This window comes from Leptinotarsa decemlineata, unplaced genomic scaffold (genome assembly GCF_025532065.1).
Source record: "Leptinotarsa decemlineata unplaced genomic scaffold, Ldec_3_MD MMD2_tig00026354_RagTag_RagTag, whole genome shotgun sequence".
NCBI classification, from domain to species: Eukaryota; Metazoa; Arthropoda; class Insecta; order Coleoptera; family Chrysomelidae; genus Leptinotarsa; species Leptinotarsa decemlineata.
Genome location: NW_027412702.1, coordinates 3,672,639 through 3,696,737, shown reverse-complemented (window position 1 = coordinate 3,696,737; position 24,099 = coordinate 3,672,639). Strand labels below are relative to the sequence as shown.

The 24,099-nt window shown below is 35.0% G+C and overlaps 2 protein-coding genes across 2 annotated transcripts; one reads left to right on the top strand and one right to left on the bottom strand.

Moving 5' to 3' along the window:
* The first annotated feature begins 1,686 nt into the window (after nucleotides 1-1,686).
* LOC111503483 (beta-ureidopropionase) lies at nucleotides 1,687-8,003 on the top strand. The gene is made up of 8 exons (XM_023157787.2): nucleotides 1,687-1,873; nucleotides 1,936-2,198; nucleotides 4,555-4,649; nucleotides 4,704-4,910; nucleotides 6,693-6,797; nucleotides 6,859-7,065; nucleotides 7,506-7,592; nucleotides 7,765-8,003. The coding sequence occupies exons 1-8, from the start codon at nucleotides 1,770-1,772 to the stop codon at nucleotides 7,855-7,857; spliced, it is 1,161 nt and encodes a 386-aa protein (XP_023013555.2). The 5' UTR covers nucleotides 1,687-1,769; the 3' UTR covers nucleotides 7,858-8,003.
* LOC111503463 (beta-ureidopropionase) lies at nucleotides 7,995-21,960 on the bottom strand. The gene is made up of 8 exons (XM_074184512.1): nucleotides 21,764-21,960; nucleotides 21,444-21,706; nucleotides 18,907-19,001; nucleotides 18,648-18,854; nucleotides 17,274-17,384; nucleotides 14,021-14,230; nucleotides 8,139-8,225; nucleotides 7,995-8,086 (listed from the first exon to the last, which is right to left on the bottom strand). The coding sequence occupies exons 1-8, from the start codon at nucleotides 21,940-21,942 to the stop codon at nucleotides 8,000-8,002; spliced, it is 1,239 nt and encodes a 412-aa protein (XP_074040613.1). The 5' UTR covers nucleotides 21,943-21,960; the 3' UTR covers nucleotides 7,995-7,999.
* Nucleotides 21,961-24,099: the final 2,139 nt, after the last annotated feature.

Here is a 24,099-nt window from a genome sequence, read left to right as displayed (position 1 = left end):
CCGACACAAAAATGCAATAAGTGCCCCCCCACCACAGCACAGTACTGTTCGAGAGATCGTTCAGTTTTTCTATCTACACTCATTACAATAGTCTTCCCACACATCTAAAAAAATTAAAATTACCACTTTTCAAGTTTCAGGCTCGTAACTGGCTATATAAAAAACAGCTATCGTGCAACTAAAGTCTCGTGCAAGTCATTCTGTAAGCATGATGAATCACCCTTCTTTCATTCCTTTAATTTTTTTTCTCTCTCTCTTACTACATAGGTAGGTACTATAATTTTTTGTACATCATATGTTCGATAAATACTTTTAAGTTTTGTATATTGTAAAGAAATTGAATGGAAGAGCAGGATTTGGCGTGTTGCACACACTTGTCTCCTGAATTCCGCTCCAGAATTTTACCAAACCCATTTAATTTTCCTTTATGTACTTTCTTTTTCACCTTGGTAAATAAAAGACATTATTATTATTATTTCCCAAATGCCCTTTGATATCTACCTCTACCGATGCAACTTTTAGTATTTAAGGAGATGACATCATTTACCTAGTATATAACTCGCTGCTCAGAAGATGACACAGTGTCTCGAAACAGCTGTTAGCATTGAATGTTAGGGTTGTGTAAATTGTGAGGTATTATTTTCACCGTACCCATTGAATCGAGTAAAGATTTGTTTGTTTCTAATGAATACACTCAAAAACTACATGACTTATTTTTGAAATCATTTCACTTATAGAAAGCTACATTATCAGCTGGTAACATGAGTTGTATTTTAGTTTTAAAATTTTAAACAAAAAAATTTTTATTGGAATTAATAAACTCTAAAACTACTCAACTGAATTTTAAATTTCCCCACCATGATGATAATTACACAATTTTCACAAACATTTTGATTTCTATACGCGTTTCGGTACATCACCAAGGAAGCTACTGTACTATACGCGAATCGCGTATAGAAATTGAAATATTTGTGAAAATTGTGTAATAATTATCAAGTATGGTATATAAAAAATTTTATCCTACTAAAATTGCAATATCTATCACTTTTCCATCACCAGAATATCGCGTTTCGCTAACCAATTTAGCATCATCAGGAGATGACTAAGACTGTCTTGGACAGCATTTTTGTTCTGGCGAGGAAACTTTGTTTTCAATAAAACTATTGTTTATCTAACAAAATGTAAAATGTAATTCGCCGGCATTTATCTCGATATGCTCGAAAGAAATAATAAATGGTTACCTATATCTTTCGTCCTTCAATGTTCTAATTAAACAATTACAGAAATGGTATCAATATAGGTTCCAAGCGGATTGAACGGATATATGCTATCCATAGTTCACTCTGCTCTTTTAGAAACTGCGGTGAAAAAAGTCGAATAGAGCTCATCTATTCGAAAAAAATAGAGATAAAAAAGCTTTCAAAATCTTTCAAAAATAGTTTCTCCAAGAGTCCTGAAAAATCTTTGTTCTGGGGCTGTTCTGAAACATTTCAGTGAAATTAGTAAAATTAGATTTTTCTAATTTATGAAAATGAAAACTATAATGCGGATTTTAATTCGACTGGAATTCAATTAGGCATCCTTCATTACAGTGATAAATGGCATTAGGTCAGTTGGTTTGCCAAAGTTCTATTGTGTCTCAACTGCCGCATTGAAGCTATTTTTAAACAATAAATTCTGCTCAAGAATTTAGTTCAGTCTTATTCAATACATTGAATCAATCAATACTTGAAATCAGGGCCCAGATAGTCGATTGAAGAAAAGCTACCATGTCCGAAATAAAAGAATTTGAAAGTGTTGAAAGTGCTTTAAAACAGCTTCCAAAAGAAGACTATGATAAAGTTAGTAAAATTATCTTCGGAAATGAGATGCAGTAAGTAATTTTAAAAATCAGCAGAGAGCAATAAGACATTTGATGCGAGTCCGTTTTTTCAGTAATATTGAAGTATCGGAGGAATCTAAAGAACTCGCTTCGAAGTACAATATTGAATTGGTCACATGCGGATTTAACTGCAGAGAAGAGCAGTTGCGGAGTCCTAAGATAGTAAGAGTTGGGCTCTTTCAACACAAATTAGTACCATTTCCAACATCAACTCCCATTCAAGAGATGAAATATGCTCTTTTCAAATTTGCTAATAAAGCTGTAAGAATTGCTGCCAGGGGAGGAGTTAATATTTTCTGCTTTCCCGAAACGTGGAGTTAGTACATATATTTAGTTCAATATTTAATCATAGAACAGTGACAGTGACTGCATATTTGAATTAATACCAATCCTAAAATATTAGTATCGATTTAAATTTTATCCAGAGTATATGAGACATATTAGAACGTTGTTGAATATAAAGTACACAGTTATATATTTTCTATACGCATTATTTTAAATCTTCACACTTCTTTACAAAACTTTCATTTCTCCTATTTTTAAAAGTTTGAGAAATGTCTACCGGAAAACAACTACTTCTCTGACTAATACAACGACGGATATTGAATTCTGTCCTAGAGATATTTTTGTAAGTTTTCTTACAAATACCATTCTCGCAGATGTTTCTCGTCGTACAGCAGAATCTCGCTGGAATCAATCTAGTGTCAGAGCAGTTCCCAAAATCGAAAAATAATTGAGTATTTGTAGTAGTAGACAGAGAAGTAGCTCTTCTCTAGCAGACATCATATAGTGTAGAAAACTCTTTTAGATTTTGGTTTTCATATCACCGGATATAAAAAAAAATATGTGAAAATGAAAACGGAAAGTTTGGATTCAAAATTCATGTACCGTTTCCAATAAGCAAATGTTTTCCATTTGTTAATACTCTTCACTTTCATATCTAAGAGACTATCTCATTTCGGAATTTCTTCTTCACTTTGAATTTCATGTACAATCTTCAATTATGTAACTGATAAAAGGGCCAATCTTTACCCTACTTCCACAATGATCGAGCATTGTATTGATAACTATTTTAAAGAGAACCTGAAAAATGGGAATTGCCTCTTTCACTTTCACAGTACAAATTTAGACTTTCAAGGATACGAAAAGACTATGCTCAAGTTTACGAAAGAAAAGTTCATCTGAGCAGGGCCGGAGCGATAAGAAAAACCAGGGGCGGGAGGAAATCCAAATTTTCCCAACCCCACCAGCAAAATTTCCCAACTTTTGAAAAAATGGAAGCCAAGGGATTAGTTACTACTATAATATATTAATTTTCTTACCTAGCTATCCAAAGATTGGATGAATGCTTTTATGCCCGTAAGGGTACCTATGCACAAACAAAAATAAATTTTGGTAATTATAAAAATAATAATGGGAATTATTCTACTTTGGACCTAGGTCCTTGTTCTTCCACCATATCCACCATTCATAGGAATATTCAATACAAATGAAAGGAAACAACACTTAAATAATATTGTACTTATTGTTTTCTACTATTATTTTTTCTATGTTCATATACAGAAATTTCCCAACTTTTCCAATTCGAAAAAACAGCTAAAAGTTGGGAATTTTGTAAAATTGTCACTTTTGTCACAATTTGTGGACTGTTCAGGACTGTTCTCTTACTTGGGAGAAATTGAACTTTTTTGAAGTTTTCAAACAACTCAGAATTTCAAAGTATGGGATCTCCAAGTTATGCATGTTGGGAAATCCCAACCTTCTCCTGGTTCTTTCCCTTTTCTTATCACCTCTCCCTTTCTTTTCTCTCATTTTTATTTTTTTAATTTTTTTTCATTTTTTTTACAATTATTTTTTTCTATCTTCACGGCCCAAAATTTCCCAACTTTTTCCCAAGTCGAAAAAGCAGGGGGGCTCCCCCCATCCCCCCATGGCGACGGCCCTGCATCTGAGTGCAAAGTAGAAGATAACAATGTTATTAATAATTCTGTTAAAATCTGTTTTTCCGTTCCAGCTGTCGCCTTCCTACGAACGACAACTTTCAAAACTGTAACTTGTGCGAGCTAAGGACTAAAGAGGTCTTACCTTTCATCGTATGATTCGTAACACGGGTCAGACGATGGGAAGTGAAAATCGATCATTCGGCCTTGCGGTTCGAACCACCGGTTCGCACAGCGGTTGTTTGAATTTGTCGTGCAACCACCTACGTCAACCCACCAGGCTACCGTCCTACTAGCAACCCATGGAAAAAATCCAGAAAACCGCTGAACTATTCAATGAAATCAGACACGGCACGGTAACCCGTTGGGTTGACCGTCGGGTGAAACAGTGGTTCAAGCTTCGAGGTCGACCGATCGATTTGCACTGCCTATCTCCAAACTGTGATAGTAATCGCACTTTGAAAGTAAGACCTCGTAAATATTTAGCTCGCACAAGTTTCGACTTAAAACGGTTGTCGTTCTTAGGGGGCGACAGCTGGTTAGCGATTCAGTTGGAAGATCAGAGAACAACTGGAAGGAATTCCACAATGAATGGGAAACGTCTGTTTATCGAAAACTACCCCTCCGGTAATTTTGAATCCAAACCATCCAGCTAAGAATATTTTTGCATTTATACTTCAAGGAATCGGTGGGTTCTCAATTTGGTGGGTTCTCAATTTTTTGTTTTTTTAGATATGCCCTATGCCTTTTGTACCAGAGAAAAGAATCCTTGGTGTGAATACGCTGAAAATGCTCAGTTTGGCCCTACCACAAAAATGCTGGAAGAGGTATCGTGACTTGTTATGATAATTTGACAGCAACATGTAATTTCCTCATTTCAGTTAGCTCAAATACATAATATGGTTATCATTTCACCAATTCTTGAACGTGACGAGGTTCACAACGATTCAATATGGAACACGGCGGTTGTCATAGATAACCACGGTGAATATCTGGGTAAACATCGAAAGAATCACATCCCTAAAGCAGGAGATTTCAATGAATCGATTTATTATTCTGAGGGAAATACTGGACATCCTGTCTTCGAGGTAGGTAATTAATGGCAATAAAGACCTATAGTCCATTCGGTATTATCTGAGAGTGAAAGAATTTCAAGAATACAAACATGCCGGTACATCAAAGACAGAAACATAGTCGTCTCAAGCAGGAGGCACTGCAATTCATACACAAAGTCACTGAGATATTTCTACCCGCTATGCACCTTGAGGACGCCGCTAACGAGCCAATAAAATAGTGAGTTACGACAAACGACATCAAAAAAGGCGGCCGATGGTTTTTCTCATATTGCGTTAAAGTTATTATTAATAGAAGTCGGACTGGGGGGAGGGGGTATTAATATAAATTTTACAATGATATATTCTGTATGATGCGAAGATAATTGAAATATCGTGAAAACTAATTTTGTTTAAATATGTTATTTTGGAAAGGACAACTCAAATTTGAAATAGTTTTTTATTTAGGATTGTTACCTTCTACAGATCTATAAAATAATGAGAATATTAAATTTAAAAATAAATACAAATGTAGAAAAGGCAAAAAATTACTACATTTGATAAATAGACTTTTTGAAAGAAAAAAATCTAATTTGTTAGTAACTTATAAAATTTTGCATATAAAATTAATATGTATCATCTGGTGACGTTTTAAAGATTACCCATTTTTTTATCCATAATTTGTAGTTTTAATTCGTCTAATGATACATAAATCAATTTGATATAATTATTATTGACACTGATAATATATTGATCTTAGGTTTCAGAAAGGAGATGAATAAAGTCCTCGAAACGTCAGAAGTTAATTATACAAACAGAATATGTTTCTTATTTTCGGGTTAAACCGCGCTCAAAGTTTTGTCTTGTTCGACGTTTCGGCTTCGACTTTGAGACACACTTTAAGGTTTTGATGTTCTGGTCTTGCCAAACCTTCGAGGAGGTATGACCTTCATTGACTCATGTTTCATCCAAATAAAAAATAGATTTTCCCAGTATTCTGGCTCTCATTATTTCTCTTAAATAGTTTCTTCTCCAGTCTACAATCTCAAATTTTTCTATAAACATGCTCTTTCTATCTTGTTTTCCAAAGTGAAGTTTACCTCTTGTAATATCTTCCATAATCTAGTTCTTCTTATATCAGGAAAAAATGTCTTCAGGAATAACTGACAAAACTTAATTTAATGTAGGTATAATTTTTTTTTTATGTAAAAAGAAAGTACTGTCCTCCTAATAGAATTCTTGACTTCTACGTCGATAACCAAACACTTTCTGTCAGTGGATACTTTCGACTCCAAAAGGCTGTTGTTTTTCTTGAGTTCCTTAAGAATTCTAAAAATTGTCGATCTATTGACACCGGTCATACTCGCGCATTTTTGCACTACTTCCTCCTTACTTTTTACTTCGGGTGTCATCGGCATCGACTGCATTGGTCGTTAGCCTCGTGTCCTGGGTAGGCAATGTTAATAACTCCCCGAGTCACCTAGGGAGCATCATAGCTATTCGCAGTCCTTCAGCCATGTAACGTTGCAGAATCATCCCAATTTCAACAAAATAAATTATCTCGAGAAAAATATCTGATCGAGGTTGGGATCGAACTCATAAAACAATGTTTTTCAGTCCACTTCAACTAAATACTTATTTGTTGGAAAATGTGAGTTTAAAGATATGGATTGTACCTATCAATTATTTGTATAGCAGAAGTTAGAAACTTCGAACGATGATTTCTTTCCGGTATGATACTTTTATAAAAATGCTTTCATAACACTTATTAATTATAAAATTCTTTCTAACACTAATTTATGAAACTTCATGTTGCAGACCGAATTTGGTAAAATAGCCGTGTGCTACGGTCGTCACCATCCAATAAATTGGATGATGTTCGGTCTGAATGGGGCAGAAATAGTATTCAACCCATCTGCAGCGGTAAGAGGACCGTTTGGAATTATTCAATGATTCAAAAAGGCATACCTAACTACATTTTTAGGGTGGTACCGCCAGTGAACCATTGTGGTCGATTGAAGCTAGAAACGCTGCTATAGCCAATGGTTATTACACTTGTGCTGTGAATAGGGTGGGTACAGAAATTTTCGAAAATGACTTCACTTCTGGGGATGGAAAATCGCCTCATAGGGAAAGCGATTATTTCTACGGTTCAAGTTATGTAACTGCTCCCAACGGTTCCAGGTCATCAGTAAGTATCTCACTCACGGGGAAAGCATGTTTTGTTTTTATATAGATATTTCGGTTCTACGTAATCCTTATTGTCAGCATGGCAGTGGAATCGATTGCAATCACATATAAAACGTAAATACAAAAATACGAAAAACAATTTTTTTCCGCTCATCTCTTTTATGATATTAAGGTTACTCCCTGAAATTTTGGATATCTCCAAGGTCGGCCAATATGGCAAAATTCGTTGTAACATAATACTGTTGTAACAGTAACAAACAATCATTTTTATTTTATTCATAGGAGAATATTGAATGCAATTGCTTTGTTTATATGTTTAGAACTCGCATTTTCTTTTATTTATTAACGAACGAACTTATCCTAATGAACTTTTTTATGGTTACATTTGAACCAAACTAATTAACTGAAATAATAAACTAATTTGTCTCTATATTTTGTTAGGGATTATCGAGAACTAAAAATGGGCTCTTAATAGCTGAAATGGATTTGAATCTATGTAGACAAGTTCGAGATCAATGGGGATTTCAGGTAAAAATGAGATAATCTACGGTATACAGTGCTAGTGTAAGTAGTAGAAATACATATAAAAACTCGTGACTCCAACTTCGTTCGTAACACGTCAATCCACAAGAATTTTTCAGTTGGTAAACAAAAACTAATTAAATTATATTGTTATTCTTTCATTTTTATTCATTTTCAGATGTCACAAAGGTTAGATATTTACACTGAGTTGTTACTGAAAGCTACCAAAGCCGACTTCTGCCCTCAAATTATAAGAAGAAGGTGCAAATAAAAAATGGAGAGAATATCAAGGATCAATTATGACCTATATGTCTACCAAACATTTTGATTCTATGCAATTTTGTCTTTTCTGATTGAGTTGTACACTACTGTTTTTGATTATGAAAGGTGGAATGATTAAAAACAAAAAAAAATCAACGTTTCTTTATTATTTGTGGCTTGAAATCTGTCTTCATTATATTGGAGAGAAGTTCCTGGTATAATTGAAGCCTTTGTGTTACCTAGAAAAAATGTATTACTAACAATTCGTTGATAATAGGTCAACTGTTTTACATCAAATCCTCTCTCATCTTTAATTTGTCGGCACATATTCAAATCGAACTCGGCTATCAGCAAACCATCCTTGGTACGAGACAGTCCCTGAAATTATTAAATAATATGAATAAGTATATTGATATTTTTGCTAAAGTAGAGGTTGATGTTAAAACAAAAACTCAGAGGGAGCATATACTAACATATAGATATCAAAATACAACAATGAGACTATAGAAGTTGAATTTTTTTCACAAAACTATTTTGAAGAGTCCCTACCCTTTGGTCCCTCCAGACTGTGAAAAACTAACCTCAGAAAATGGTAAACAAAATATGCCCACTTAAATTTAACACTGGCTTTTTCAAGACACCATTTTTTCATATGAATGAGAAGCGTTTTGCAGTAACTGACCGTTTTAGTTCGATATGGCTTACCATAATGACGTACAATAACGTCACACCTGATGTTATGCGTTACGGCCGAATCTTTCGAAGCGGTACAAGGAATATTTTTTTTAGATTAAATTTGCTTTTCTTCGAGTTACAAGTTGCTACCATCAATTTGAGTTTTAAAATTGTTCAAAAGTTAACGAAGGCTTACATATAATAGAGCATATTACTATTAGCTAGTTTTTTTGACCAACTGTTATCCCATATTCTTTATCAGTATATTTCCCGACAATCTATATTATTGAAGTGATAACTTCTTATGGGAGGGTAAACCGCTTCGTTACCTAACGCGTAACGAGAGAGGAGGCAGACTCCTCTCTCGTCGGACAGACGCTCAGTGTTGAGTGTGCGTTAGACATATACTGTTAACAGTATTATGAAAGCGCGTAATATTCTTTTATTATGTGATATGTGGCTTACAAATGATACTACTAATTTTGTGTATGTACATTATTATCATTATTATTATCATTATTTAATCCTACAAAAGTAACAATTGGCTTATGGTAGCTATAATATATATACATACACAAAATAATCAATAAAATATGTTATTAATAAATAACCTTTCCTTACATTATCATATTCAATATACATGAAATTTGAGTAACAACCTGAGCTTTTCTCATGTTAAACAATTTCAACATTGAATAGTTAAACTTAGATTAGTTTGTTATCACTTCTGTCAGGTGTCCCGAAACGCACACGTTTTTTTCTTCAAGTGTACGTTTTTCCGGGATATGTTATAAGTGATGTCCGCATATTTGAACCAATTTACATTTGTAGAAATTTTTTATTAAATTTCGTTTTTCTTTTAAACGCACGAAATACGCAAGAGCTTACGACAGACCCCCTTTAATCAAATACAAACACGGACCGTTACAAGTTACAAAAGATCGATGTCCATGTCTAAGCCACTTGAACATATACATAGACGTTCTAAAGGAACTACTTGACGATTAAAATATAACGTATGTACGGCTTCATTATTCAGTTTCTAGTATAGACTAGTATAGAATCTAGTATAGAATAGAATATAGTATAGATTAAAGCTAGAAAAGCATGGAAGTCATGGAGAAGAATTAATAACAAAGTTTCATTTGTTTGAAGGTGATTGACAATGTTTCATGATGAATTTCACTAGTTCGGACTTCCATTGTCTATTATATAAAATGATTGAAAATCCCTGAAACAACTAAAAGAGAAGAATTAAAAATGAATAGCTGAAAATAAGAATTATATTAACCAAAATAAACCTGAAATGAAATAATAGTGAAATAAAATACAAGTGAAAATAGAACAATTGAATAAATAAAAATAAAGAGAATAAAAAATAAAATAAAAATAAAAAGTGGAGAGATTCCAAGTCACGTTAGTTTACGACGTTTCGATTGTTAGTATCTACAATCGTCTTCGGGTGATGACTGGACTGATTCCTCCAAAAGATGACTATTTATAGGTCGTTCGAGTACTTTCACTTATCCCCGCTTTCCATTTTCCGCTTCACTGGTTCCGTGGGAGATGACCGTTTTGGCGGGAGTTGGCCATTTTTCGCTTGATGATGGGTTTCCATATGTTGCGTATTTCTACGCTGGCTTGGCTGAATACGTTGTTGGACAACATGTATGCGGCTTCTTTGAATTTTCTCCTAAACCAATGTTCCTCTCTGTGCAAGATCTCAGCTTGGGACCACTCGATGTTGTGTTGATGAGTCCAAACATGGTATGCTATTCCTGATTTGCTGGTTTTCCCTCGTTGTGTGTGTTTCTTGTGCTCGGCAATGCGAACATTCAATAGCCTCTTAGTTTCACCAATATAGGATTTTCCGCACTCACAGGGTATCCGGTAAATGCAATTCTTGGAATCGCAGTCCGCGTTTGGTGGCCTGGTTTTTGTGAGGATGCTACGAATAGTGTAACCGGATCTGAAGTAGGTTCTGATGTTGTACTTGGAACCAATTCTTCTTATCCTCTCCGATAATCCTCTGATGTAGGGAAGTGCAAGCACTGGTTGTGACGGCTTCTCTTCCTTGCGAATCTCCTGCTGTCTTCTAGCCAAAGTCTTTTTCACCATGGCTTTCGAGTAGCCATTCCGTTGAAGATCATTTTTGATGATGTCTAGTAGTCAAGTTCCTTCTCGAGACCTTCCTTCGTATTACAAAGCCCAAAAGCACGATCTAATAGAGTCTTGATGATTCCTCTTTTAGTCGATTGATAGTGGTTGGATTCGTGGTTCAGATACTGTTCTATATTATGGAACCATGGGAATACTGAACTAGACGCCTTCCTGAAACACATCAACAGCGTGAGACCTTCCATCAATTTCACAATGGAGAAGGAAATCCACAACGAATTGCCATTCTTAGACGTTTTGGTGAAAAGGACCGACACTAAGTGGGTCCTGTATACCGAAAACCCACTCATACGGGACAGTATCTGAACCACGAATCCAACCACCATCAATCAACTTAAAGAGGAATCATCAAGACTCTATTAGACCGTGTTTTTGGGCTTTGTAATACGAAGGAAGGTCTCGAGAAGGAACTAGACTACTATACATCATCAAAAATGATCTTCAACGGAATGGCTACTCCAAAGCGATGGTAGGAAAGACTTTGGCTAGAAGACAGCAGCAGCCTCGCAAGGAAGAGAAGCCGCCAGAACCATTGCTTGCACTTCCCTACATCAGAGGTTATCGGAGAGGATAAGAAGAATTGGTTCCAAGTACAACATCAGAACCTACTTCAGATCCGGTAACAATATTCGTAGCAGCCTCACGAAAACCAGGCCACCAAACGCGGACTGCGATTCCAAGAATTGCATTTACCGGATACCCTGTGAGTGCGGAAAATCCTATATTGGTGAAACTAAGAGGCCATTGAATGTTCGCATTGCCGAGCACAAGAAACACAGACAGCGAAGGGAAACCAGCAACAACGTCGGGTGGTCCCAAGCTGAGATCTTGCACAGAGAGGAACATTGGTTTAGGAGAAAATTCAAGGAAGCCGCATGCATGTTGTCCAACAACATATTCAGCCAAGCCAGCGTAGAAATACGCAACATATGGAAACCCATCATCAAGCGAAAAATGGCCATCTCCCGCCAAAACGGTCATCTCCCACGGATCCAGTGAAGCGGAAAATGGAAAGCGGGGATAAGTGAAAGTACTCGAACGACCTATAAATAGTCATCTCTCGGAGGAATCAGTCCAGTCATCACCCGAAGACGATTGTAGATACCAACAATCGAAACGTCGTGAACTAACGTGACTTGGAATCTCTCCACTTTTTATTTTTATTTTCTTTTTTCTTTTCTTTATTTTTATTTATTCAATTGTTCTATTTTTACTTGTATTTTATTTCACTATTATTTCATTTCAGGTTTATTTTGGTTAATATAATTCTTATTTTCAGCTATTCATTTTTAATTCTTCTTTTTTAGTTGTTTCAGGGATTTCCAATCATTTTATATAGTAGACAATGGAAGTCCGAACTAGTGAAATTCAACAAAGTTTCATATAATTAAATGAGTGTGGAATAGTATATTATTCAAAGAGCGAAATTTGTTGACGTGAGACCAAGGCGAGCGACGTAAATTATTCGAACGAATACTGACCACTTCTTGAGAAATACAACTCTTTTTCCAAGACTTAAATCTGGAATATTTAAAAATAAAATTCATCTGTTAAGGACATCCCGAATAAGAGTAATATTAAATTTCTAGAAAAAACTTGAGAAAGCATTCAAAAATACTTCTTTTTATAGTATAAACTATTATAGTAATAAATGGTTGTAAATGAGGTATTGGCTGCAATTTATCTTTCCTTTTAATAAGAATCACATGATGTTTTAAAAGATCAACCTTGAAATTATATGTTTAACTTCGAGCATACTTTGTTATATACAAGTTATGAAGTCGTCATTTCAATTTTTGTGGTTCTGTAGAGTAGGGAAGGTGAGTGTAGGCCCACAGCACTTAGGGCACATGTCCATCCTCCCGAGGAGTTGTCCTCCTACGTCATCTTCCATCCTATTCTTTTCAGGAAGGGGGACAGGTCACTAGGAGACATCTCCTTTATATCGGCAGGTGTTGGCCAAGACTCGCCGAACACACACCCTCTTATTGACGATAACTCTGGATCTGTGTGGTTATTTGTAATTCTGGATCAAGTACTGTATATTGAAACACGTGGCTTGGTTTCGTAAACCTTTCATGATGAAAATCCTACAAGGAACTGTATTCAATATGGATTTTCATCAAATATCGGCCAGTTCCATTCAACAACTGTGATTGGTTCGACAGTGTTATTTCTGGATTATTGCTTACTTACTGATAAGAAACAGTGACATAATTACGTTACAATTACATGAGGTTGAACATTCTCAACAATTATTTTAGAAAAATTATTCAGTTTGAATTACATAATTGCACCTGGATTAGCCGCAAATGCTTTTTTCTAGTTTTCATATTTTCTATTTAACATAAACAGTTAATTTAGTGTGATGGGAAAGAATCTTGTTGGCTTTCTACTACTCCATCTTGATACAAAAGAAAAACTGGGAATCTTCCAAAGAAAGGAAGGAAGCAATCAATTTTAAAGGTAGTAACTCTATACATAGAAGTGTAGATCATACAAAGAAGTAACTTTCAGACACAAACTGAAAGAAAAAGCCCTCCCGAAACAGCTACTTTCATGAAGACATTGAATTATACGAAAGAAAAATTCTTTCGAAAGAAATACTTCTAAATGAACACTGAATTATATATACAAAAAACACTCTTCTCTACTCAGTTTATATTCCAAACATTCGTTATGGAATTATATCAGATATCATTCACAGGAGTTCTACACAATATACCAAATGAATGGTAAAATTTCACTTACATGGAACACTGTTATCCTCACTGGTAGACATCGACTGTTTCGCCATAAGACATTTGCCTTAGGGCTCTTCAGTACCAATCTAGATAATATTATAAAAAAAACACACAATTCATTCATTAATTACGATTTTTTATGTCACGGAATGAGTTTGATCTACTTATATCATCGATGATATCGTAATGACATTCATTCACTTATTTGATTAAATCCCAGCCAGAAGGAATATTTGAAAGATTTCCACTTTTTCTTATGTATCAAGATGGAGTTATCAAAAGCCAAAAACTTTCTTTCCCAAAAATTAATTACTGCTTCAAATACTGTTCCCCAGCCTGTTCCTAACACAGCCGTGTTAGGAATCACACGTTAAAAGGTAAGACCTCGTTAATCCTTAGCTCGCACAAGTTTCGACTTCTGAGGGTTGTCGTTCGTAGGGGTGCGACAGCTGCTTAACGGAAAAACAGATTTTAAACAGAACAGAATAGTAACAAGATTCCTTCTGAAATATGTCGTACTCAACAATTTGAAATACAGTTATAACTTTTTCTACGAGAACATAAAATGTATATTACCGGAGATCTTGTTCCATTAGGTGCAGCCACGTATGTAGATCCAAAAAAGTGTCCCGAGTCTTTGTGAAACTCTTTGTTCCCTTCTTCATCTTCATATTCGTGTTCGTATATTTCTGTCCCAACTCTGTTTATGGCACATACGAAGTATCCGTTAGCAATGGCAGCATTTCTTGCTTCGATACCCCACAGTGGTTCGTTGTAGTCACCTATCTGAAAAATCAGGTAGAAATAAATAGTGACGATTTGAATTGAAGGAAGGATAATTGTACACTATGACTAGGGACGTTAAAATTTTGAAATTTTCACATAGTTCTCAGGTGATTGTTTACGGAAAAATCAAACTTAACAGTCAAAACGGTGGATTCGAGTGAAACCAGTGTAAACAGTATTCAAAGTTACTATATGCTTCACGAGATATTTATATTAGAAAACAAACACTACAACTATGACATTTTTTATGGTTTTTATGCATGCATTGTTCATTCATTGTTCATGCGGCTTTTCTGACCAAGATATTTCTTAACGCTCTGTTCTTCGAACATAATTGTAGAGTTTCAAATATTTTTTAATTTTTTGATAATGAATACAAATGAGTAGCAATTTATAATATGACAACATATTACTTCACTGGACTTAAGTTTCACTGAATGCAAGTAATAGGAAAAGATAATCGACCACCTAGCGATACACAATATAGGGCACTATTCTATTAACTTGCAAACACCACTGACTTTCTGTAAATCAACCATCCCAGTGCCGAAATTTATATATTCGGTGACTTAAATGTTCACAATATCGAATGGCTCAAATTTTCAAATATCAACGACGAACAAGGTTGCGAAGCTGAGGCTTTTGCAATAAGCAGCGGACTTACTCAGATCATAAATGAGCCAACCAGGATTCCTGACCGTGATGGAGAATATGCTAGTCTTCTGGATATATACTTAACAATCAATCCAGAAATTTACACAATCACCATAAGGTCTCCATTGGGATCTTCTGACCACAAACTCTTTCAGTGTTGAGAGAATTACCAATGAATGTTGGGGAACAGTCTAAGCCGCGCCCAATTTGGCATTACAGATCAGCTGAATGGGAGGATATTCAAGATCATTTCTGAAATTTCCTTCCTCGCCTTCCAGCAGTGGCGCAAAAATCCCAGTGCCGAAAACCGAAATAGGTTTGTCAATGCTCGCAACAGCTGCAAACTTAGGATAAATGAAACCAAAGAACTTCACAATCACAGAATTAGGGATAAACTGCTTGCCAATCTCAACGGGTCTAGATTCTTTTGGTCGGTAGCTGAAGATGTTAATCAAACTTTACAAAATCCACAATTCCACCACTGATACAAGCGGATGGTTCAATTGCAACAGCAGCCATAGAAAAAACAAATCTACTAGCTGAACAATTTGCCTCCCACCCCACAGTCGATTTTCTGGGAAAAGCAACATACACTATTCCCACACTAGAATCCACAATGCCGGAAATAACTTTTAGACAGCGTCTGGTCAGGCGAATTTTGAAACAGATCAATATCAACAAGGCGTCTGGCCCTGATGAAGCGTCCGCACCAGTATTTTGCAGACTTCTCAACCTGTCTTACAAGAAAGGATTTTTTACCTCCTTGTTGGAAGATTGCTCGCGTTCAGCCTTCCAAATAACTATAGACCAGTAGCTTTGCTATCAGTGATATCAAAAATCATGGAGAAAGTCGTAAACCACTATATCCTTAAATATTTGGAAGGCTTTAACATCTTGAGTGATCATCAATTAGGCTTTCGGAAACGAAGATCAATAGGCGGCCTTCTATCTATCGTATGTCACCCATATTTGGAATAACGCAATCGAGAAACATGAGCTGTTGCGCTTGATATTTCTAAAGCCTTTGACCGTGTGTGGCATGAGGGTTTGCTGGCCAAACTTCGATGCTATGTTTTTTCGGATCATGTTTGTGTATGACTTCAGCTTCCTGAAAGAATGTTCCCTGCAAGTGGCCGTCGATGGATATCTCTCGAATATGTTCACCATCAACGCTGGTGTTCCCCAGGGATCCATATTGTCTCCAACTCTCTTTCTATTGTATATCAAAGACTCATTGAAAAAAAACAAAAATCCAATATATTGCTTTGCTGACGACAGTACACTTGTTTCGTCATTCCATTTGGATTCCAGGACATCGTGTACGGAGGCACATCTTCACCGGCGGCAGGAGGTTGCGTATCTTAATGAGAATCTAAAAGTGATTTCGAATGGGGGTGAAAGTAACCAGGTGTAATTCAATGCCACAAAAACCCAGACATCGGTTTTCTCCAAGAAGAGAAATGCCTCCGAACCGGCAGGTCAGACAATTCCGCTTTCTGCTTCGATAACCTCAGCAACTTTTGATGCTTTATAAAGCTCAGATCTGACCTTCTTAGGAGTATTGTTCTCATGTATGGAGCTCTGCTCCCAAACAAACCCTGAGGTTGCTGGATTACATCCAGAAAGAAGCCATCCGCCTGATTGGAGACGTTGAACATCACGTGCAACCTTGATAGCCTGGAACATCGAAGAAAGCTTGGAGATTTATCTCTCTCCTATAGATACTTTCACGGGAAGTGTTCAAGTGACTTGGCAGATTTGATTCCACCAAGAACGGTAGATATCAGAAATACGCGACCGACTGGCTGCTCATCGTTTTGAGGTTCAACTCAGTACACCCCGAACTTCCCTGTTTAAGAACTCTTTCATCTGGAAAACTGCGTTTATGTGAAATAAACTTCCTGAGAAAGTTTTTCCAAATGGATTGAATCTCCAGCGATTCAAATCCAATGTGAATCGCTACTTTCGCACAGGCACCGTTCTGAGAGCGCCTTAAGGATTTTCCTGTAGTGCTTGTGTTTTGTCCTTTAAAAAAAATCCAAGAGGCATGAATATCATGCACAAAAATTATTTTTGAAAAATTTTGAATTAATTTGATTGAATTTGAAAAAAGCAAATAATAAAGTGCTGTAGCTCATCCATCACTCATTTTTCGATGTGGTATCTTGTTACATTGTAAAAAAATCAGTGATATCAAAACACCAAATAACTTCAGAAAATTGAGAACATTATTACCATCACCAATGATTTGAATCATTGATTTGTATTGTAAAATAATATGGATTAAGTATATAATAGGGATAATTCAAGAACAATGCAGTGTCTTCCATAATTGTAAAGTTTCCACTAATGGTAAGCTATAGGTATAAATACGAAAAAAACTACTCACAGCTGCGCAAGGGTTGAATACAATTTCTGCTCCATTCAATGCAAAGCCTATCCAGTTTAAGGGGATATGTCTGCCATAACATATATTAACAGCAATTTTCCCATATTCAGTCTAGAAAAAAAAACATCAAAAATCGTGAAAAACCTTTTCTGTCGTTTTATTTTTACAATGATATGAGAATGTCACCTAAACTTCTAAAGAAATAATAGCAGATATCAATGAAAATTCAATACGAATGAGTAACTTATGGCTAATCCTATCAAATACTTTAAAGAAGTCTGTGTACACCATATCGACTTGCCCTCTACGGTCTAAAGATTCACACAAATATTAATTAAAAACACTACATTCGTAATTGTGGATCTAGAATTCATGAAACCATGTTGATGATCAGATATTATATGTCGAGAGGATCGATAGATACGGCTATACAAAATTCTTTCTAGAAATTTGTCAAAGTTGTTGAGGATTGAGGTAGGTCTGTGATTGTTGATTTCATTTGAATCTTGAGCTTCATTTGAATCTTTAGTAGTTTTCCAGACTTCAAGATAAACAGACGTTCTTAAAATTTGAAATAAGGTTGGAAAGAATTTGTGATGACTTAAATCAATGAATTACTTGCGTTATTTACTACGAACGGTTTAGGGCAGTAACCTCTTTTTCAACAAAATATATTGTAGAGCTGAACTTAATGGATAAAACGTTTATTTTAAGATGATAATAATGGCGACCATCTTGTTTTCTGTCTTTTTGAGTGTTTTTCCTTTCAAATGCTTCATTTGATATCCATATCATGGTGATACATGAAAAAAATAACCCGCTGTCTTTGGAAGTCCGCCATATTAGACTCACAGTGAAGGTCATTTTATTCTTCGCATTCTTTTCAGAAAACCATCTTATTTTGTTGGAGATGACGACAAGAAAACAAATTCCCTGCATACCCTGTATTAATGTTTTGGTATTCAACATTAAAAAAATGAATTATTAGTTAAATAGGATAAAACCAAAATAAGCAATTTCTCCAACTACCAGAAATGAAATACAATGATTGGGATTGGGAAAAGTGCTGGTTTTGGATTGATGTATTCTGAATAAAAGTGTGATTGAATCCAAAAGTAGTAAACAGTTATTTGGAGTTGAAGAAGTAACATCTGCTAACACACGTGATACTTATATCATGGGGATGCATAAAAAAATACTAGTCGGCCATCTGGGGCGGTTCGCCACTTTGGATTTGCAATAAAGTCACATTTTATATTTCGTTCATTTGATATCCTTATCATAGGGGTTAGTATTGAAATGATAAATCACTATTTTAAACGGCCCCCATAATGGATTTATGACGGAATTTAGGTAATCAGACATTGACTATACCTTAAACACAGGGTGGCCCGTATTCCCTTCACAGTAATATGTTGGTTCGTTAGCATTTTCCACTTTGGGAATGTGGTTTCTTCTGTGCTTTCCTAAATAATTCCCGTGGTTATCTATCACTACTGCCGTATTCCAAATATTATCTTCGCAGTTTTCATCTCTCTCCAATATTGTGGAAATTATTACCATTTTGTTCTCTGCTGCAAGCTTGTTGAAAAACAATTAAAACTAAGCAAAATATTTTTCAACATGTACATACTGCCTGCAAAATTCTTGTTGTGGGTCCGTCTTCGGCATTTTCAGCATAATCACACCATGGTAATTTTTCACCCTTACAAAACGCGTAGGGCATATCTGAAGATAAATACGTTTCTTTCTGAGTACAAATTATTCAACATTTGAAAGTTGAATATTACTATTGGAGCATGTGCTTCCCGCACAATACTCCAAAAAAACTTACATACAAACAAAATACAAATAAATTGAGTCTCGAATCAATCAATCAAAATATACTTTATTTTCTGAAGAAGAGTTTTTTATTAGTGACAAAGTCTACAGAGTTGAAATGAAGAAGACGGTTAGAATTATAAAACATGTAATTTTCATATGTGTGATTGATGACTTGTTTACTTTATGGTAATTCATGATCACTTAAATGACATGAATAAAGACACTTTTGTCTGAATACCAGTGGTAGATTTTATTTATACGACCCGTTTCGTGTTTGACCCCATTATCAAGAATAAAACTGAAATCTGAAATTTTTAAATATCGGTTTCATTAGAATTTTCAGGTATGCTCCAAAGGCAAGTATTTGAGAGACAGGTAGTTGGGCGAATCAGGATGCCAACTTAAAATTCCACCCTGAAAATTCTCGGGGTTGTTAAACTCATAAATTCAAGATAGATGATCTACATAAATCGAGTTGCTCGTTTAGGGGTATATGTTTCTGGTTTATAATTGATTTGTTAATTTCCATGGCCTCCAACAAATTCATTTTTCTCCCTTTATTACAAATGTGTAGGATTTTGAGGTCATCTTCATTCATCTTGTGGTTTGATTCTTTAAGATGTTCGTACATTGCAGATTTTTTGTCCAAACAGGCGTGTTCACGCAGTCTTATGTCAAAATTTCTACCGGTTTGACCTGTATATACTGCAGATCATTCGCCACACTCTATTCTATATATACCTGTTTTTTTTCATTCTATACAGTTTGGGTTTTGCATTAAACAGGGTTCGTGTTAGGAATCACACGTTAAAAGGTAAGACCTCGTTAGTCCTTAGCTCGCACAAGTTTCTCAACTTCTGAGGGTTGTCGTTCGTATAGGGGCGACAACTGATTAACGGAAAAACAGATTTTGAACAATTTTTTTTTAACAGATTTTCTACCTAAATTATTATTACAAGTACTTAACTGAATTATTATTAAAAGTATAAGTAGTAGATATAGGTATTATTAAAAGTATAAGTAGTAGATATAGGTATATAGAATAGAGTGCTCTGGCTACCTATCTCTCAAATACCTGCCCTTGCAGCATATCTGAAAATTCTAATAAAACCGATATTTCAAACAATGACAATGGGGTCAAACCCGAAACCGGTCGTATAAATAAAATCTACCAGTGGTATTTAGACAAAAGTGTCTACGAGGTTAAAATTTCGAAAAAAAACCCTGAAATAATCTCAAATGTTCTGCGAGATTTTCAGTAACGTCTTGGGTATTACTTAAACCTTTGGTTTGATACTTTGAAGTGCATTCAAATATTTACTGAGATTTGTTAAATTTTTACCAACCTATATACTTCAATACCGTAATAACTAAACTCGATATCTATTTAGTCTGGGCCACAAGATCATTTTTTTGGAACTTCAGTCCAAGGCCACCAAAAATTATGATCCAGAGCTCATTCAATTCGGAATGACCTCCAGCAACTTTTTGAAAAATTTCAAGAGTGGCTGGAAAAATTTGCAATAGTTATAAACAATTTAGTAAAAAAAGAGGGGTTCAGTTTTTTGAAAACATCTCGAAACGTATTAAAGGTATCCAAAATTTGAAAAATCATTTTTATGTAACTTCAAATAATAAGAATACAAAAAGAAAAGCTACAAGAAGTAAACAACATTTGAGGTTTTTAGTTTAAAAATTATCAGGATTTTTATGTAAATTAAAAACTTGTAAAAATTTGTTAATTAACTAAAGTATATCTAATAAAATGTAATCTAATAAAATAATCACGGGAATTTTTTTTTCTGTCAATAATGATATTAATGGTTAAATGGGCTTTTAGCGCTATTTTTGCTTCTAAATTAAAATTATAAATATTGGTGATAGAGTTCCGTGATGTGTTTTTTTTTTTTGGAAATTTCCTCCTCTTCACGGATCTTTTTTCAAATTTCAGATATCTTCAATATTTTCCGAGATATTTGCAAAAATCCGAACCCCCTCTTTTTTGACTAAATCGTTCTTCGAGGATTTTTCAAGAAAATGATACGTTTAGCAGCAAATGAATTTATTTTTACGCGTACACTATATAAATGTTGTGTTATTTAGTTTAATTTAAGGTTTTAATCAACTCATCACAGCCACCATATGTATAATGTCAACTTTTGAAAACGGACAATACTTAGTTGCAACGAAAGATACCTATTTACCAATGTTCTACAGTTTCTTGGGAGGTTTTAATTCAAAGCTACTCTTTTTACTTTCTGAATTTTTTAAAACAGAACACGCTAAAACAAGTTATTACTTATTGGCATTTGGAATTTCTGAAATTGCAGATAAGTCTGTACTTACTCCAGGCTTGTTGTAGGCAAAATATATTCACTCCTCCTTTAGCCGCCACTTTTATGGCATCCATAGCTAAAGTATACATTGCCATTTTGACTCGACGTATAGGATTGGTCAATGGAACAGGTAACTTCTGCTGAAAAAGTCCAACTTTCACCATTCTTGTATTTCTAATTTGTTCATCTTGGATTTTTCTGAATTTGCAGGATACCAGTTCAACCTTGTAACGCGTAGCCAGTTTCAAACATTTTTCAGACATCTTCAATTCTCTGAAGTTCATAATGTCAATAACTCGAATCATTTTAATACATAGAATTTTTACTCACTCTGTTCCGTCTCCATACAAAATTCTCCAAACTTGTTTGAAATCTTTTTCATTCAAACGTTTCAATATGGATTCAACGCTGTTTGGTTCTTTTTCCAATGACATTTTTAATAAAGATATATCAACCAGCTCGATAACAGAGATATATTTTAAATACACCTCATCGATTGGAAAATACATTCGAATGACGAAAATAAACAATTATAAATAACTGTTTGAGAATTAGATTCAACTCTATTTAAATATGGTGTGCAAACTAAGTGCCAGAATGTAAATCGACATGTCTTTATTATTACTTCTGAATCTTTTATAGGCGAAAAACTAGATTCCCACAAAGATATAGAATCTAGGCAATAATTGCTTTCCGCAATTTCTTGAATTTCAAGAGTTTAATAACCAGATAATGGTGCATTGAAGTCGAAAAATAAAGTTATGATACATAGATATGGTTTGAATTTAAAAGGATATATTTTTAGGAGAGATTAATTTTTAGGAAAAAAAACTTTTAGCTTTCTACTTTTCCATGTTTATATAAAAAATTTGGGCAACTTCCAAAGGAAAAAATAAAGCAATTATATTCAAAATAAACTCTTTACAAAGGTGTGTAGATCATGCATAGAAGTTACTTTCAGACACAAACTGAAAGAAAAAGTCTTCTCGAAACAACTACTTTCATATAAACGTTGATTAAAACGAAAGAAAAAGTACTTTCGAAACAACTACTTTTATATGAACAATAAATCATACAAAAACCATTTTTTCTTATTAAGTTTGTACTTCAAACATTCATTGACAGGATTGCTACACACTAGATATAATCTTTAAAAATGATTCACTCTGTTGAGTAAAGCTACAATTAAGTAATTACTAACTCTTTTCTTGTTCAGGAAAGTATAATATTTATTGAGATGTCAAATTCCTCCTGTCTATCAGCAACCATCAAACGTTATAAGACATGTCGAATGAAAAGCTATCGAAATATCTCAAGGAAAAATACCTATCAGATCAGGTGATAGAGTTGGCCATGCTGCAGTCCACGGGATCCAAAAAATTAAAAAACGTTATAAAGTTTAAGTGCAATATTATTTAGTTGATGTTAAAACGAAATCATATTATATCTGTGGTTGAAACATTTGCGGGAATATTTATCCATTAGATGTACTACTTCTTGCAATTCAGTTCATCTAATGATCATATTGCAGAGTAGATGACTGCATTACTTCAACTCTTTTAAGCCATACATATGTATTTTATTAGAATAGTTGCACACTTTTCAATCAATGATTTCATTTCATTCTACAGAAATACAACTCACTTATCTTATAATACTTCAGTAACATACCTTAGATCTGCTTCCTTGTATCATAGCTGGGTATGGGGTATGGGGTATGTTGATATCCCAACAATAGTTTTATTCTAGTAGGAGTATTCAAACCGAAAGGACGTATGATTCAGAGACCGTTAGTGTCACTAACAGAACCTTGGAGATACCAGGTGGCCTCTCGTTGCAGAAATCCTTGTCACCCTAATGCTGGGCTCTGCCTTGCTAAACATTCTTTCCCTAGCTACTCGTTGGACCCTTATGAACCCTAAAGTAACCAAAGATTATTAACCTGAGCCTACAGAGGAGATTCACGTCAACTGAAGAACTCCTATCTGTCCTCTCTGTAATATCGGATAGAGAGCGAGAGTTCCTCAGTTCTCCATCTCCTGATCCAAGGAGGCTAGGTAGTGCAGCCAGGGAGAGACTTTCTTAAGAGCAGGATATTTTATGAATCTGCCTTGCATCAAATTCTGCATCAGATGAAACAAACTCGCCCTGTGCGAATCTGCGATGAGAAACGGTCTGGTCTTCGGAGTTTAGCAGTATGTCAGACTCTTCTGACACATGACTCGCAAGATCACGTACTAAACCATTGATTGGCTTCGTTGAGAAGCTGGATTTATTTGGTTGAATTTGAATATGCGTGAGCCCCAATAAATCCCCATGGGTTGCAGTGCATAGTCCTATGAACCCACTAGTGACTCGCCCCGGCTCCGTACGGGTGTAATGCTGATACTTAATATACATATATATACGCGTGCGGTCGCTGCTAATCATTGAGTGCTATAGAGCTAAACGCCGCCTATGACGCGCTATTAATAGGCACCGGTCGACGAACTGCAGGCCGGTACCGCCGCAACCGCTATGTCCATGCATTTTAAATTTCTAATATCTTTAAACATTTTCATTTAAATTACATGCTGTGATGGGCCATATTGATCTATATTAAATGCACAATATATTTGAGGTACTTAACTGGATAAGTATTGATGCTGTAGTACTTAAAATAGCTT